The 15567-nt window shown below is 47.9% G+C and overlaps 7 protein-coding genes across 7 annotated transcripts; 4 read left to right on the top strand and 3 right to left on the bottom strand.

The window, feature by feature from the left end:
* Positions 1-437: 437 nt before the first annotated feature.
* N7447_001531 (uncharacterized protein) lies at positions 438-2400 on the bottom strand (the record flags this gene model as incomplete). Its single annotated transcript, XM_057225807.1, has 3 exons — positions 438-2066; positions 2171-2293; positions 2359-2400. Coding segments are annotated over 3 exons (1794 nt in total), but the record flags the coding sequence as incomplete, so codon positions are not given.
* A 1554-nt stretch (positions 2401-3954) lies between these two features.
* On the top strand, positions 3955-5286 carry N7447_001530 (uncharacterized protein; the record flags this gene model as incomplete). Its single annotated transcript, XM_057225806.1, has 5 exons — positions 3955-4116; positions 4172-4279; positions 4329-4720; positions 4776-4840; positions 4889-5286. 5 exons carry the CDS (start codon positions 3955-3957, stop codon positions 5284-5286), a joined length of 1125 nt encoding a protein of 374 aa, XP_057089822.1.
* A 614-nt stretch (positions 5287-5900) lies between these two features.
* On the top strand, positions 5901-8005 carry N7447_001529 (T6SS phospholipase effector Tle1-like catalytic domain-containing protein; the record flags this gene model as incomplete). The annotated part of the gene is made up of 2 exons (XM_057225805.1): positions 5901-6666; positions 6747-8005. 2 exons carry the CDS (start codon positions 5901-5903, stop codon positions 8003-8005), a joined length of 2025 nt encoding a protein of 674 aa, XP_057089821.1.
* A 490-nt stretch (positions 8006-8495) lies between these two features.
* Positions 8496-10660, top strand: N7447_001528 (IQ calmodulin-binding motif protein; the record flags this gene model as incomplete). The annotated part of the gene is made up of 6 exons (XM_057225804.1): positions 8496-8744; positions 8798-9103; positions 9170-9680; positions 9730-9861; positions 9931-10323; positions 10386-10660. The coding sequence occupies 6 exons, from the start codon at positions 8496-8498 to the stop codon at positions 10658-10660; spliced, it is 1866 nt and encodes a 621-aa protein (XP_057089820.1).
* A 729-nt stretch (positions 10661-11389) lies between these two features.
* N7447_001527 (putative 2-methylcitrate dehydratase (PrpD)) lies at positions 11390-12924 on the top strand (the record flags this gene model as incomplete). Its single annotated transcript, XM_057225803.1, has 2 exons — positions 11390-11720; positions 11786-12924. 2 exons carry the CDS (start codon positions 11390-11392, stop codon positions 12922-12924), a joined length of 1470 nt encoding a protein of 489 aa, XP_057089819.1.
* Positions 12925-13018: 94 nt separating this feature from the next.
* N7447_001526 (alpha-ketoacid dehydrogenase kinase family protein) lies at positions 13019-14466 on the bottom strand (the record flags this gene model as incomplete). The annotated part of the gene is made up of 2 exons (XM_057225802.1): positions 13019-14192; positions 14264-14466. The coding sequence occupies 2 exons, from the start codon at positions 14464-14466 to the stop codon at positions 13019-13021; spliced, it is 1377 nt and encodes a 458-aa protein (XP_057089818.1).
* A 493-nt stretch (positions 14467-14959) lies between these two features.
* N7447_001525 (uncharacterized protein) lies at positions 14960-15331 on the bottom strand (the record flags this gene model as incomplete). Its single annotated transcript, XM_057225801.1, has 4 exons — positions 14960-15047; positions 15106-15174; positions 15228-15268; positions 15317-15331. The coding sequence occupies 4 exons, from the start codon at positions 15329-15331 to the stop codon at positions 14960-14962; spliced, it is 213 nt and encodes a 70-aa protein (XP_057089817.1).
* Positions 15332-15567: the final 236 nt, after the last annotated feature.

Here is a 15567-nt window from a genome sequence, read left to right as displayed (position 1 = left end):
TGCTGTTATACTTTTATTTTCACCACATCCATCAACATGCATGCAGGTAGTCTTATCACGTCTTTTTCGGTAGTCTGTTTTCTAATTTCTTTATAAATTTCTCTGTTTCTAAAAAAAAAGCCCGTGTTGGTCTTGTAGCTTATGTAGGATATGAAATGTGCAAACAATTCGCATGTATGATGAGCAAAGTATATAATGCACTTCCATTCGGACTCCTGTATACCTGTCTGGCTATACTTCTTTACTAACACTCAGATATATATAGTTACCCATTACAGTAGCTGTATCTTTTGTAAGGGCGCAAGGTACAACATACTACACAGAATCACCAACTACTAGCTTGGGTCTCTTCAAAACAAAGGACCGAGTACTTTTCGGTCTTCTCCTAAATTTCCATGTTCTCTACAAGTACCTCCTAAGCTCCCAATTTCATGCTTTCACGAACTCTCCACATATTTGCCTGTGGTCCCATCGAGCTGCGCTTCCAGTACCGCTGCCTTTCCACTCAGAACACTCTGGATGGCTTCAGGAAGCTTCTTGGCAAGCTCAGCGACAGTCGAGGCACGGCCAGCCCACAACTCGCCACCTGCCGCGGCCTTGGCAATACCGGCATAATCCGGCGTAGGTGCAAAGGAGATATTGAGGTCTTCGTTGGTAGCACGAGAGCCGTCACCTTCAGGGTGAACGAGCAGCATGCTGCGTCGAGGGGCATTCCAGCCCTTGTTATTCAGCACGATTGTCAGAACGGGGATTCCATAACGACGGGAAATCCAGTACACAGATCCAGGTACCGAGAAGAGGAATGTTCCATCACCGACAACCTGACAGATAAACTTTCCCTTTCCACGTCCTCCATGCTGCATATCACTGGCAAGCTTGATGCCAAGTGCACCACCGCCAGACCAGCCGAGGCCACCACCTCCACAGTTAATCCAAGACTGGGGCTGGGTAGCTGAGACTTGATCCGCAACAAAGTGGGTCATGGTCACAGCCTCGATAGCCCAGATGGTATCAATTGGAACGCCCTGGCGGACCTGCGCCATGAGGTAGTTGATATTCAAGGAGGCTCCGCTACCGCCCCCCGGGACCACAGCTAGATCGGAAATTTCTTGTCGACGCTTCGAATACTCCTCGTCTCGGCGTTGGCCCATAGTGATATTCTCCTTGGAGCCAATAAATTGCTGCAGAGACTCCTGAGAGGCAACGTAAGCGTTGATTTGCTTGAGCGCCGTCGAAGCGTCGGCGCGGAATGTAGCCATTGAGTGAATATAGAAAACTGGGATCTGCTGCTTCAAAGGGTCCACATCGATATGGATAATCTTGGCCGACCCAGATGGCTTGAACTGGGTAGGCACCCAAGGGACATCACAGTCTACCACAAGGATTAGATCGGATGCTCCCACCGCATCATGGCCTGGATATCTCAGTCCCAGCCATCCCGGATGGTTAGCGGGAAAGCACATGTCGCTACCACCAGTGTCCAGCACACGGATTCCCTTGAAGCTATCTGCCAATGCGACCAGCTCAGTCACAGCTTGAGATTTTCTCCCAGAATATCCGGTAATGATAAGAGGGCTCTTCGCAGCCGCAAGCTCAGATGCGATCAATTCAACACCGGAGGTTGGCAGCGCAGCCGGTGCCACAGGACCCCAGACAGCCTGGTTCAGCTGGTATGGTTCGATATCCTCTTCCATGACCTCTCGCGCACCAGCGAGGTACACAGGCCCCTGTGGATCACTAGTTGCGAATTGTAAAGCGCGGTTGACAATCTGTTTAACATTCTTGCCGGACTTGATCTCACCCGTGTACCGACAATACTGGGAGACGATTTGCTTCTGATCCGGCACGTCTTGGATCCAGTGGATATACTCCGTGCGTGAACCTCGCATCTCACCCTCGATCGTGTAAGGTGATAGACCGGCAAAAATCAATACCGGGGCGCGTCCACATGAGGCGTTGTGAACTGCTGCTCCGAGTCCCTGCGTGCCGACATCGACATGGACGATTACCGCTTGTGGCTTTCCGGTTAATCGGGCATAGCCGTCCGCCATGGACAGTGCCACCATCTAAATAACACATTTTGTAAGCAGAGCTCTCATTTATACTACCGATTCTAGCCGTAGTGCTGTCGCTACGCTTGGTGAGTCGCATGGTGCAACCGTTAACGTACCTCATTGGGACAGGTGATGATCGTAGGGAACTGGTCTTTCTTTTCTTTCTGGCCTTTCACCATTGCCTCGAGGATAGATGGGTGGTCTGATCCCAAGTTGACAAAGACATGGCTGACGCCGCCCTGGGGTTGCCAAGGTTAGAATTGAATGTTTGCCGAGTAAAAGTGCTACTACATGTTATACATACCTCCCAGAGAGCTTCGAAGAAAGCAAAAGATGCAGTATAAACCCTTGTTTTATGTGAGCAAAAAGAACATTCCGCAATGTTTGTGTGGTGGAACTCCATACATAGCTGAGCTCTGTGATACTATAAAAAGTTGGATAGCCACAGGAATATGTTTAGAGTCTCTGAGTATCGATATCTGAAGCACAAAACAGAGAAGAGCGGGGAAGCTCGTTGCTAATAAAGATCAAGATCTATGAAGCCTCCAGTTGGGATCTCGGCCACAACTCCGAGGGCGGAGAACCGAAGGAACAACCGACTGCCTCTGAAGAATTCAATACATATCTATTTCTCGGTTATACATTCTTCGAAAGGAACATCTCCGATCTTTTTAGGAAGTTCTCCTCTCCTTGGGCCAATAACTTTGGCCGTTCGTTGAACTGCGATCACTGCGATCAGGCTAACGCCGGGAATCAGTCTCCGGACTAGATCTCACATTCGGTCTAGCTCCTATGTTGTACATAAGCAAAGGCTTCCACGTGGACACAACCTACCTCCAAGCATATAAAATGACATGCTGGCAGAAGCCGTAGCACACTAGTAGAGAAGGCGAGTGTGGTCTAACAAAATGAGATCTAAGATCTCAAAAGAACCCGCTTTTGGAGGATCATTTCAAAGCCCACTTTGAATTTTGTAGAACTACCCTGTACAGTAAGCCTTGTTATCTGATCTGCGATGCGACTTTATCTCTGTACCCAAGGGGGTCCGTACGTTACATATATATTGGACAATCAACTTATTATCCCCACTAGAAATCCACAATAAAATTTACACAAGCCAGTCACTACGATGTGTACTTTTCCCAACACAGCAGTGGATACCTAGTACATCGCATCAATAATATGGAATTTTGACTCAGGGGTTTCATGGTAATAATATATTATATTGTATTGCTCTGAGGATCAATTATACTATGGTGATCATATTGTACACAATAAAACTGCCGGAACACCATAAGAATAACCATTGTCCCTCTGAAACAAGAACGCCCCCTGGCCAGATCTGCCGAGCACATCTGAACCCGCTTTAGGTTGCCCATAGGAGATCTCGGCAAACAGTCCACCATTTCGCTAGCTGGATAGGTCGTGGAAAGCCACATCAATTATCATTGGTCGATGGCTTCTCGGCATCTCCTGTAATTATAATCTACGAAACCCGGGCATTGTTTTGTGCATGGCGCACGGTTTTGGTTTCGAATAGGGCTAGGACGTGGGGGCTATACGCCCCTATGTCACTATAATCGCGATTGAGGCGCTGGACTAGGCGATGACTGTGAACGATTTTACCAAGCCACTAACATTGGTTTCGATGGATCCTTCGCTAAGGCGTATCCGGGGATTTTGGTTAATCTAGAAAATATATGAACCCCTTATTGATTGTAGACAGCTTCTGCTTCGGAAAAATTTCCCTTTTGTAATTTTTTTGGGTCCTTTCTATTTTGGTCCTTCATCAGCGAATTTTTTTTCCCCCGACTCGCGTCGAAGTACGACTGAGAAAATTCAAATTAGGAGGGCAATAAATGAGTGACTAGGCCTTTGAGTGAAAAACTAGAGCATCAAAATGGGAGCCGCAATGCCCCTCGTGGGCCGAAGTCTCGCTATCTTCATCGTCTCAATTGTGATGATGTTTATTTCCATTGTGACGGTTGCATTACGAAGTTTTGTGCGAGTGAATATCCTCCGAGCGTTTGGCTGGGATGATGCTTTAATGGTTGCTGCGTTGGTATCGTGACCCTGTATGATGTGCCATGGTGTGATAGAGTCCTAATTTGCTATAGATTCTTTTTACACTATTGAGTATTTGCGGCATAAATGGGGCAATGAATGGGGTAGGGCATACGCGTACGGATTTTCCCAGTATGGAGGTTTATAAGAAAGCACTTGTGGTATGTGACATTTATATTGGAAGATTCCCTTGCTAACTATGTTCTGTAGTGGTGGTGGCTTGCTCAAATGCTCTACGTATGGGCCTCAGCAGTTGCGAAAATATCAATTTCCGTTGCACTTCTCCGGTTGGCTGTCAAAAAGTCTTACCGACTGATACTTTGGAGCATTATTTCTGTCGTCATTACTGTCGGACTTATGTTCTGGCTTGTGCTACTCTTGGCCTGTAATCCGATCTCCCACTTCTGGGAACGAGTGGATGGAACTAGCAAGGGAACATGTCTGTCCATGTCCACAATTTTGGATATTACCTATTTCTACAGCTGTGTGGCTATATGCTGTGACATAGCACTTGGCCTGTTACCCGCTTTCCTCGTCTGGAAACTGCAAATGAATAGCCGGATGAAGTTTGCAGTAGGAGGAATCCTGGGGTTAGGGGCCATGTACGTGATATATCTGGCCCGTTCTGGAGATGAATCCATTGCTAACCATAAACAGTGCGGCTGTGGCAGTGATATGCCGGCTTCCATTTCTACGATTCTATACCGATGATAATTTCCTTTGTATGTCAACCATCCCATTGCCTCAGGACAAAATCTAATATCCTCCAGATTCTACCTACCAAATCGCCATCTGGTCTCTTATTGAGACCGGCCTTGGAATTACAGCAGGCAGTCTCATCACTCTTCGGCCTTTATTCCGCTGGATCCTGGATGCAAATTCGACTCATAGTCATAAGACACCCCGTCAGGGAAAATATTCAAAGCAATACCGACTGTCCAGCTTGCAAAGTGAAGCCGCCAGAGAATCGCAAAACACGAGATACTGGCGCCCTGATGTCACCCCCGACAACAACAAGAGTACAATTGTCGCAGTCTCGTCGCAGCGGAGAAATAAATTGAGCATTAGCAACAGCAGTCAGGAAGCCTTGTACCCCGAGCCACTCTCGCCAAATCATGTCAAGATACAGAAGACCTTTGTACAAACAGTGATAGAGGGGAATAGATAGAAAAATTTAATACGTACGAGGATTTATTGATTTATTTAGATCTCGGGAGTTTCAGCGTATTGATACAGTCCCCCTCCCCCCCCCTGATCAGGGTCATCCGCATATTTTACCCCGGCTTTTGGCACAAGCAACCTTGGAAATTCCATCTCATGTATTTTTATCTCTGACGCTGGGAAAGTCTACGGCCAGCCCGCCTTGTCGCTGATCTTTGCACCCTGAAGATAAGGCTGAGCATGTGGGGCTGACGCAGCTGGGGCCATCCGCATTGATGGCTGAGTGATTATTGGCTTGGCTATGGTAAGCTGATCCCATGAAGTGCCTTCATCCCTGCCGCAGCTGAAGAGAACACGAACAATGTGGCAGCTGGGTGACTTGAAATCGGGTTAGGCTTCCCAAGGTGGTCTTTGAGGCTGTATAAGCGCGGGAGGCTTCATGCAGGTGGACAAAATAGATGATTCAACGCGACCTCGCGATGGACCCCATTTGTGTGACACTAATAAAAATATAGGCTAGGGTGTAAATAAAAAATATATAGATAGAGTCGTACCCACCTACTAGACGTTATTCAAATCCCCTCTCTCAGCACATTAGTTAAACTACATCGTACTTACATAATGTCTCTATGCTCCGATATTCATGAGCCAACATACATAGCTCGACAAAGAAAGGACTCAACGGCTCGGCCTATCCGCAAACGCATCATCATCTGCTGCGACGGAACATGGCAATCCGCCGTCTCAGGGCAGAAAAACGTCCCATCTAACGTGACACGTCTCTGCCGCACTCTGAATGGTGTCGGAACCGACGAAGACGGGAACCAATGGCAACAAATAGTCTGGTACGATTCCGGAATCGGCACAACCTCAGGTCCTTTGGGGAAAACACTCGAAGGCGCCGTTGGCCTTGGCCTGGAAGGGAATGTTATCGAAGCATATAACTTCTGTGTCCTGAACTACAGACCCGGCGATCAGATTATGTGCTTTGGTTTCTCGAGGGGCGCGTTCACGGCCCGGGCCATTGCTGGTTTGATCTCGGATATTGGTATTTGCAGTAAACAGAATTTGAACCGGTTTCCTGACCTCTGGAAGGTTTATAAGAAAAATAAGCCCGGAGAGCGATTCTACTGCAGTGACCTCTGGTTTCAGTGGATGGATGGGAAGGCTGATGAGAATCAGGGCGCTCGAGGCGAGACTTTTGTATTTGAAAAGCGTCCCGAGGGTGACTGGGCTCAAGAGGGGTCAAGGGATGTTGAAGTCGTTGGTGTCTTTGATACGGTCGGCGCTATTGGAATGCCTGAGGTGCTGGGAATTAAGCTGCCCTCGTGGGTCATGTGGTGGTCGCCGCATAAGGATGGGTGGGAAAATGTTGGACTTTCACCTAGTAAGTAGCTTAAATCTCCTTTTGCCTTTTTGCCTCAGTGTGGTTTTACGCTGAGCACAATACTGACAAACGGTCCGCAGATGTCAAACATGCATTCCAGGCTCTGGCTCTCGATGAACACCGCAACGCCTTTTCGCCTACCCTGTGGTATCTCCACAAATTAGGAAACGTTACTTCAGAGCAGATACAAATCCAGAGGAATATGGTTCGTCAGAAAGCTAAAGAATGGGACGAAATCCTGCAGGACGCGATCCGCCTGAAGGGTAGCGGCAAGGCTAAGGGCGCGGATGTCAACAATGCAGCTCGAAAGTTAAACGAAACTGCCAGAGCCTTGAACCAGGAGACTCGAAAGCTCATAAAGTTGGAAGACGACCACAAGCACCAGCACCACCCCCGAACATTGAAACAAGTGTGGTTCCCCGGTTATCACATTAACATCGGCGGAGGATCAAGTGAAACGCTCCAAGATGAGGGTGACATGGAAGAAATGTCTAATATCACCTTCTACTGGATGCTGGACCAGATCAGACCCTACCTGTCGCTCAACGACCAGGCTCTCTCCGATGAAAGAGAAGAGAGAGAATACCACATGTCTACGCTTGTCGAAAACACAGTCAATAATGGGAGCTTGGGAGGTTGGGCTCAACAAAAAGCTTCAGCAATAGCCTCGGGTTTCAAGCCTCCCACGTCATCCGTCGAGTCTGTGGAAAAGCGACGCAGCTATGGCTGGGGAACAGGCCCGTTGGAAGACAGCTTTACGGCACTTTACTATGCCAACGGCTCGAAGAGACGTACACCTGGAGGCTACGATCCTTTCGACAAAGATGGAAAGCTACTGGGAGAGACTTTTGAGTTTATCCATCCAGTGGTGGGATTCAGGGAGAAGCAGATCAAGGACTACACCCCGATTGGACACAATGTCAAGTTTGACCGTCGGAAGGCGGTTGACGAGAAGGGTCAGCCATGTTATGTCTATGATCTGGGCAATACGCGCAAACCCTTGCCCGAGTGGCGCTTAGGGGGACTTGACTCTTATGAGAGGCTCGCCATCACCGGCAAGGCCGCTTATGATTATGTCGACGAACTAGATCTATATTTAAAGACCAGGATCCAGACACCCCGTCGGTCTGTTTGGGGAATTCAAGATATTGACCTTGGGATTGAAGTGCCCGAAGTCACTGAGCCTGAAGCTCCTGAAGCTACTGGAGACTTGCAACCGGAGTTCAGATCAGAGAAATCTCAACAGAGAAGTTTTACATTGACAGGATTTGGGACCAAAGGAATGCAATTGAGGAGCTCAGAAATTTCATACACCGAGGAGACAGTCACCTTGATGTGATATTTTCAATGTATGGAAAAGAATTGGCAGGTATATGCGGATGGCAACACAAGCAGGTAGACTTTTGGCTTTATGTATAGTTTCTTTTGTGTATATTTCATTTAATCTAATATCATTACATATTAATGTCCTTAATGCAACTCTATGGTATCTGAGTGTTGGCAGACTGCCAGAAATAAGTCCAATCCTACCCACTCTGACAGGAACAATAAGCCGGGTAGGCATCCGACGTCATAGGGCTGAATATCAAAAAACGGCAGTTTAAGAGCCAAGGCAAAATATTTAGGCACCACAATTCTATTTCCATTTTGATTCCCTCCATCTCCCAGTCTCTGAGACGGCCACTCTAGAAAGCCGACGTATCTCGGTTATTCCACCCGTGGAACTTTTCTGGAACAATATTGACTTTTTTGAGCTAGAGCTACTTGCTACTCCTTTTTTGTCGGAATTATTTTGATCGACAACCCTCGAGTTTCAACCGAGTTACAAAATGGTATCACGCAAGGTATACAATATGTGCCAACGGCAAACAGTGACCTCAGACTTAGCTCGTGACCCGTCGCAATGTCCGCAAGAGGTTTTTCATAAGCTGTTTGAGAGTCATCATGCATCACATACATATGGCGCGGAAGAATCAGATGGCGACAAAGCGTCGGAATGGGAAACGTTGAATGAACTGCAGAAAGCTCGCGCCTGCGGGAACTTTGGGTCTGTGGAAACGAGTGATCTATTTTTAAAGGTGAATTAACATGCTCAACATTGGGAGAGAAGAAGCTAACTCCTGACCACTAGGTTTATTATGACGCCTTATGTTGTTTAGAAAAAAACCCAATGTCTGGCGTTGTATCGCCCCAATTGATGGGGAGCACAGGAGTTCTACCACTGACAATTGTCGCCCCATTACCCGATCTATGTCGCCATTTAGCAAATTGTATCGTCCGCGCCGAACATGAAGTCTTTCTGGGTACCAATTTCTGGATCTACTCGGACGCATCGACATTAGTGACGAATGCCATTCGGGAACTTTCCAAACGAGCAGGTGAAAGGGGTCAAAAAGTAGTTATGAAGATGATCTATGATCGTGGAGATCCTCGCCAGGTGAGTGCTCTTACTTCTGATGTTTATCGAATGTGATCTGCAGGCATAATTCTAATGAACCACTAGGCATGGGAGAATAGACTGAGTGTCCGCGAGGAACAATATGTGGGCGGAAAAGTAAAGCTACCTGCCACGAGCGAAATCCCCAACGTCGATCTCCAAGTCATCAACTTCCACCGGCCTGTCTTTGGAACTTTCCATGCAAAGTTCACTGTTATTGATCGACGCATTGCTATCATACAGAGCAGCAATATCCAAGACAATGAAAATCTTGAGATGTTAGCTCATATCGAGGGCCCGATTGTTGATTCTTTTTACGATACTGCTTTGCTGTCGTGGGGAAAGCTTCTCGACCCCCCGTTCCCACTTCTGAACTCTCCAGCGAGAGATGCTCCGATACCATGCCATGAAGAAAGAAATGGTATTTCTACAGAGAATGGAGATATAGCCCTTCCTGAGCATACTACCAACTCTCCACATTATGATGGAAACTTTGAGCAAGAGGCCCGGAGAGTCAACGGTTGTATTCACCCACAAGGTGACGAAACGCGCACACAAGCGGTCAGCCGTCATCTCAGTATGTGAAATTTGTGCACTATTTACGACAATTACTAATAACAACACAGATACAACCATCCAACCTGACACAACCGGTGATGCACCAGAAAGTGACCAGGATAATATGTTCAACCCTTACATGGTCTTACCTCGCCACGATCCCTTCGCAATGGCAATGGTAAACAGGGAACCATATGGGTGTAAGTCCAAACCACGAAGAGAATCCCCTTCAGGCGGCCGAACATGACTCTAACTCTCATTTCTTCAAGCCCCAAATCATAGCAGCGTCTACACCCCGCAAAACTCGGCGTGGATGTCCGCAATCAATAACGCCCAGCATTCCATCCTTATACAGACACCAAACATGAACGCTGAGCCTCTAATAGAACCCCTCATTGACGCTGTTCGCCGCGGCGTCATGGTATCCTGCTATCTATGCCTTGGCTATAACGACGCAGGAGAGCTCCTCCCGTTCCAAAATGGAACCAACGAAATGATTGCGAATAGGATGTACAACTCCCTCAATACCGACGAGGAGAAGTCTTGTCTGCAGATATGCTATTATGTCGGCAAGGACCAGACTCGCCTGATTCATAATAGCTTCAAGAAGCGGAGCTGTCATATTAAGTTGATGATTGTTGATGAGCAGATTGCGATTCAAGGTAGGTCCCCAAAGCACTAGGAGAGAAGTATGTTTTATCCAAGCACCTAACAATCTCTCTAGGCAATGGAAACCTCGACACCCAGTCATTCTTCCACAGCCAGGAAGTGAATGTTCTTATTGATTCTAAGCTCGTTTGTCGGTCTTGGATAGAGTTGATCAATCGCAACCAAAATACTCTTAAATATGGCGCTGCGAGTAAGAAGGATGGCTGCTGGCATGATCCTGAGACTAACGAGATTCCGGCGGGCTCGATTGGGCCCGTACCGGGTCGGTTCAGTTGGGCCAAGGGATTCGTTGGCGCTGTACAGCGGGTGAGAGGTGCTGGTGGATTCTAGAAGAGCTTTGCATATGAGCTTGCTTCTATCTCGGGACATTCGGATATAGAGAGATTGGGAAACTATGCTAGAATCTCTTTTGACAATATGAATGAATGATCTATGAGAATATCCTCTAAGATACTTGGGGAGAAGGCAAAGGCCGTAGTGTGCGAGAGCCCTACTAGCGATCATCACCTGTACAACACCGTGTGTGACAAGGGGAGCGTCGTACACACAGAAAGACGATATCCATCAGGTATTTGGGCCATTTCGCGAACGCCATTGGCAGGGAGCATGAGATTGGGAGAACTAGGGCGAAGGACACTAGGGGTGAAGCGCTTTCCTGAGGTCGTTACGGAAGGGGATAGCTGCGAATTTCACTTCGTACTACAGCTGCCCTGGTAACAAATTACATTGTGTTTTATCGCATTCACGGTACTTATGTACCGGGGTGAAAAAAAAAAGATAGGAGGGTATAGAAATAATCGTAATGATAAACGCTCTCGCTGAGATAAAAGAGTGGCAGTGGACCAATGCCCATAGAGAGTCATTCGAAGAGGGTGACCTAGTGTTACTATGAGACCTATGATGCGACGGGATGATTCTAGGAAATCCACCGAGGACTTCTACAACATGTATCCTGCACATAATATTGCCAAATTCTTCAATTTCTATCGTCTCCCCAATTTTACAACAAATTAGTCTTAGGGTAACTCAACCCCCACTAAAATCCCCATCCATACATAAATGCCTCGCTCATACGACCAACCAATAGTCGACATAGTAAACTATGTCTACCACCACACCCTTAACCAAGACGACGAAGCAATCTGGAAATGCGCACGGACAGCCCTGCTAGATGCAATGGGCTGCGCCATCGAGACAGCAGCGACTAGCATCGAATGCCGAAAGCTGCTCGGCCCCGTGGTCGAGGGGACAGTCGTGCCGGATGGATTCAAAGTCCCAGGAACGGAGTTGCAGGTCGATCCTGTGAAGGGGGCTTTCGATCTGGGTGTCCTGATCCGGTACCTAGATCATAATGATGCGCTTGGTGGTGCGGAGTGGGGACATCCTTCAGGTATGGTCTGTTGACGACATGTGGAAAATTTTGATCGTGAGACTAATATATGGATTAAATTGCAGATAATCTCGGTGCTATACTCCCAGTCATGGATTGGTTGTCGCGTGCAAGTTTGTCTGGCCGACGGGGTCATGATGGTCCACCGTTGACGATGCAGACGCTGCTCATTGCTTTGGTCAAGGCGTACGAGATACAGGGGTGTTATCAAATGCGGAACGCGTTTAATGCTTATGGAATCGACCATGTGATACTGGTGGAATTGGCTTCTGCTGCTGTTGTTTGTTGGTTGCTTGGGATGACAGATGGACAAGCTATGGCGACTATTTCTCATGTTTGGATGGATGGTCATCCGAACCGGGTATACCGATCCGGCGAAAATACCATCCCGAGAAAAGGATGGGCAGCAGGCGATGCAGCGAGAAGAGCCGTGCAGTTGGCTCTACTGGTGCAGGACGGCCAGCCTGGTTCGCCGGGGGCATTGAGTGCGAAGCCGTGGGGGTTTTGGGAGCGGACGTTTGGGGAGACAAGATTTGTACTTCCACGACCATTTGGGTTGTGGACTGTACAGAATGTGCTGTTCAAAACTATGCCCGTAGAAGGGCATGCGATCTCGGCCGTGGAGACAGCCGTTTTGCAGGTGCGTCAACTTCGACAGAGGGGACTACCCGATGCTATCAAACAGATCGAGCGAATAGAGCTGCGAACAACTGCTGCTGCCTTTTTGATCATCAACAAACATGGGCCGCTGCACAACGCCGCTGATCGCGACCACTGCATTCAGTATGTGGTTGCCTTGGCTTTCTTGAAGGGTAGTCCGCCAGAGGCTGCGGACTATTCAGACAAAAGCCCATGGGCGAATAGCGAGGAGCTTGAAGCCCTGCGAGAAAGGATCGTGGTACAGTCCGACCCTAAATTCACGGAAGACTACTTGGATCTGGACAAGAAGAGTATTGGCGCAGGGATGACGGTCCATCTTGTAGATGGGTCCTCATTGCCTCAAATACTAATTGAATATCCCGTAGGACATGCGCGGAATCCCAAGACACCAGCTGCGGTACAAGAGAAGTTTTTCCAAAATATGGGGCTTATGTTCTCTGCGACGGAGATCGGTCGGATATTGGGTGCTGTTCAAAATCCAGATACTTTGATCTCGGATTTCATAGATCTGTTTATCCAGCCATCGGCCAAGGCAAGATGGTAGAAGGCAAAGCTATCTGCAGAGATCATGAGTTGGCTTGTACTAGCCAAAAAGGATGATCTTGTTCAGGGTATCTAGTGCTGGCGTTCGCTTGTTCTCAATCGATTCTCCCAACTCCCTGCAGCGTCAAATAAACATCTGTTCCCCATCCCCAGAGACTTTGCACCGCAATGCTGCCACCGAAGTACTCAGCGTAGGCTCGGCCGAGAGGCAGCCCATAACCAAGACCTGCAATACTGCTCAGCTGGCCGCTACTAGCAGAGATCGTGTTCAAGGCATCCATGTTGCCGTTCTCTGAGCCCTGGTAGTCCGTATCGGAGAAAGTGGTGAAGCTGTATGACCAGATATGGGGAAGAACCTCAGGCGGAATACCACCACCACGGTCACGGATACGAATTGTGATACTCTGAGACGACGGAGGCGAGTACCCAATGGTTTCATCCTCATTGGCGCTGGAAAGCCCCGAATCAAACTCAAAGCCAGCATCGGCATCACCCGGAACCTTCGGCTCATGTCCGGGCACATCTGGAGCAGCAGCGATCGTCACCTCGATTGGCTCACGCTCATTTCCATTTTCAATAGTTGCCCGGAATGCATTCTTCAACAGCTCCGTGATGATGTACTCCACATGTACAGGAATGTGAGCAAAGGTGGCCTCAGGCTCACCTCCAATCTTCAAACGCGGTCGCACTCCGTACTTGAGCTCACATATCTCTCCAACGAAATCCTCGCATAGCCGGATGATGCGTGCCGGTTGCAACGCCGTATCAATGACGCCGATATATTTTGATGGAATTGAGGTATTAGGCGAAGGTGCGGCAGTGTCATCGGCTAGGTTATCGCTGATGGGCTGAGAGGCATAGTGAAGAGCTAGATGCTGCTCTGCGATCAAACGTGTACCGATACGCGCACGTAGATGCGTGTCCAAGAAGCTCGTCACATCGGCCGGGCTGACATATTTCCGACACTCCAAAAACCCGCGGGCAAGGACGGGGATTGTATTTGTATGTGTTTGTACGAGGTCTGCCAGTACATCCCCAAATTGTTTCTCTTCCTCGAGAGTCGTGATGCGGCGCTGTTGATATGGTATGAGGGTCGATAACGAATGGAGGTAATTGTGGTAAATTTTAGAGACGTGAGGGTTTGAGACGACGATAAAAGGGAGGTTTCGTAAAGCTTGGATCCGAGAAGCTAGTCGGGCGGGGAGGAGGGAGAGTGTGAAGTTGGCAGAGGCCAGAAGAGCCTCTTTGCTCAATGGCGGGCGGCCGTGTCTGAGGGATTGACATGAATTTAGCACATTTCGATTCAAATTTGGTGTACGTTATGTATAAATAAGACTGACTTTAATAGGTCTGCAAGTGTCAATGGCCGACGGGGGCTCGCAGCCAGCTGCGCAACATTGTCTTTGGCGACTTCAAATGGGCGACCAGCCCAGTTTTCACTCTGGGTGGATGATTGCCGAAGAATTCCGTAAATGCGAGGGGCAGTCGGAAGGGCCCGGCATCCAGGCCGAAAAGGCATAGCTCTAGGTATCGAGATTGTCATTGTGAATTGCTATGAGATAGAGAGGAGATAAGTGGGAGTTCACATTCAAACCTCGGGACGGAAGATCTGCATCGGCGGTGCGGATATCATCGGTCCAATACCGCAGATCAATAAGGATCAAATTTCGGAGATTGCTATATTTCACCGAAAGGTGCATTAACTTGAATTTCTACTCTCGGAAGTTGCACAGGGCTCATTCAAGTTTAACTTCATAAACACTATGCACACATAACTCAACCTGATAGTTGGATTCAGGAAAATTGTTCAATCTGTATGAATGCCTGTACCTCTTTAGAAAAGTCGGGTACTCATAAGATGCAGATGGCATCGCGGATGAGGTCAGATCGCGTAATTGGTATCAAGTCATCTCGCTGAAGCATAACAAAAAAAAGCAAAGAAAATAACCCCCAAATTTCATGTTTCCATTCGGTCATAAAGCGGAACATTCACAGTGACTGCAGTCTTCAGTCCTAGTCACGTTGACTAGGGACATCTACTGAGTCTCCACTGCGCCATCCTGTTCCACGTGGACATGTTCAGTAGATTCGAAGGCTTGGACGGTGTCATCGGGGAACTCGACACTATTATTGATCCATATATTAGTATGCGCCTGGCATAGATCGAACCAGCAACACTTACGTGAAGCCTTTGATGATGCTGTATTCATGTTTGATGACGCCGCCCTTCTCCCTGGCCGTATCTTTGGCTCTGAGAAGATATATTAGTATCAAGGTCTTTGAGATATTGGTAATACCACACACTTTTCCAGCTCCTCGACGGGAGCGTCGGCCTTCAAAGTGATCTAAAGAAACATTAGCCTGGATAATTTTCGAAACAAAGCCAAACTCACGTTGTAAAGAGGCATGATGTCAGATAGCAAAATATGTGTCAAAGTGGAAGTGGGAAAAGAAGGGAGATCGAAAGAAAGAATTTATAGGAAAAGAGAGAGAGAGAGGGGCTGAGGGGGGTTGAGGCTACACTTTATTTTGGGAACCTTGGAAGGTGCCTGGAAGCAGGTACCTTCCAATCACTCTTTGTTTCTCCTTCATCTCTCCTTGTCCTTGTACCATCCTATACATCTATACATATATACTTGAAATG

This window comes from Penicillium robsamsonii, assembly GCF_028829455.1.
Source record: "Penicillium robsamsonii strain IBT 29466 chromosome Unknown utg000001l_segment0_segment0, whole genome shotgun sequence".
NCBI lineage: Eukaryota > Fungi > Ascomycota > Eurotiomycetes > Eurotiales > Aspergillaceae > Penicillium > Penicillium robsamsonii.
The sequence above is the reverse complement of the archived record's forward strand: the minus strand, read 5'-3'. Positions and strand labels throughout refer to the sequence as shown.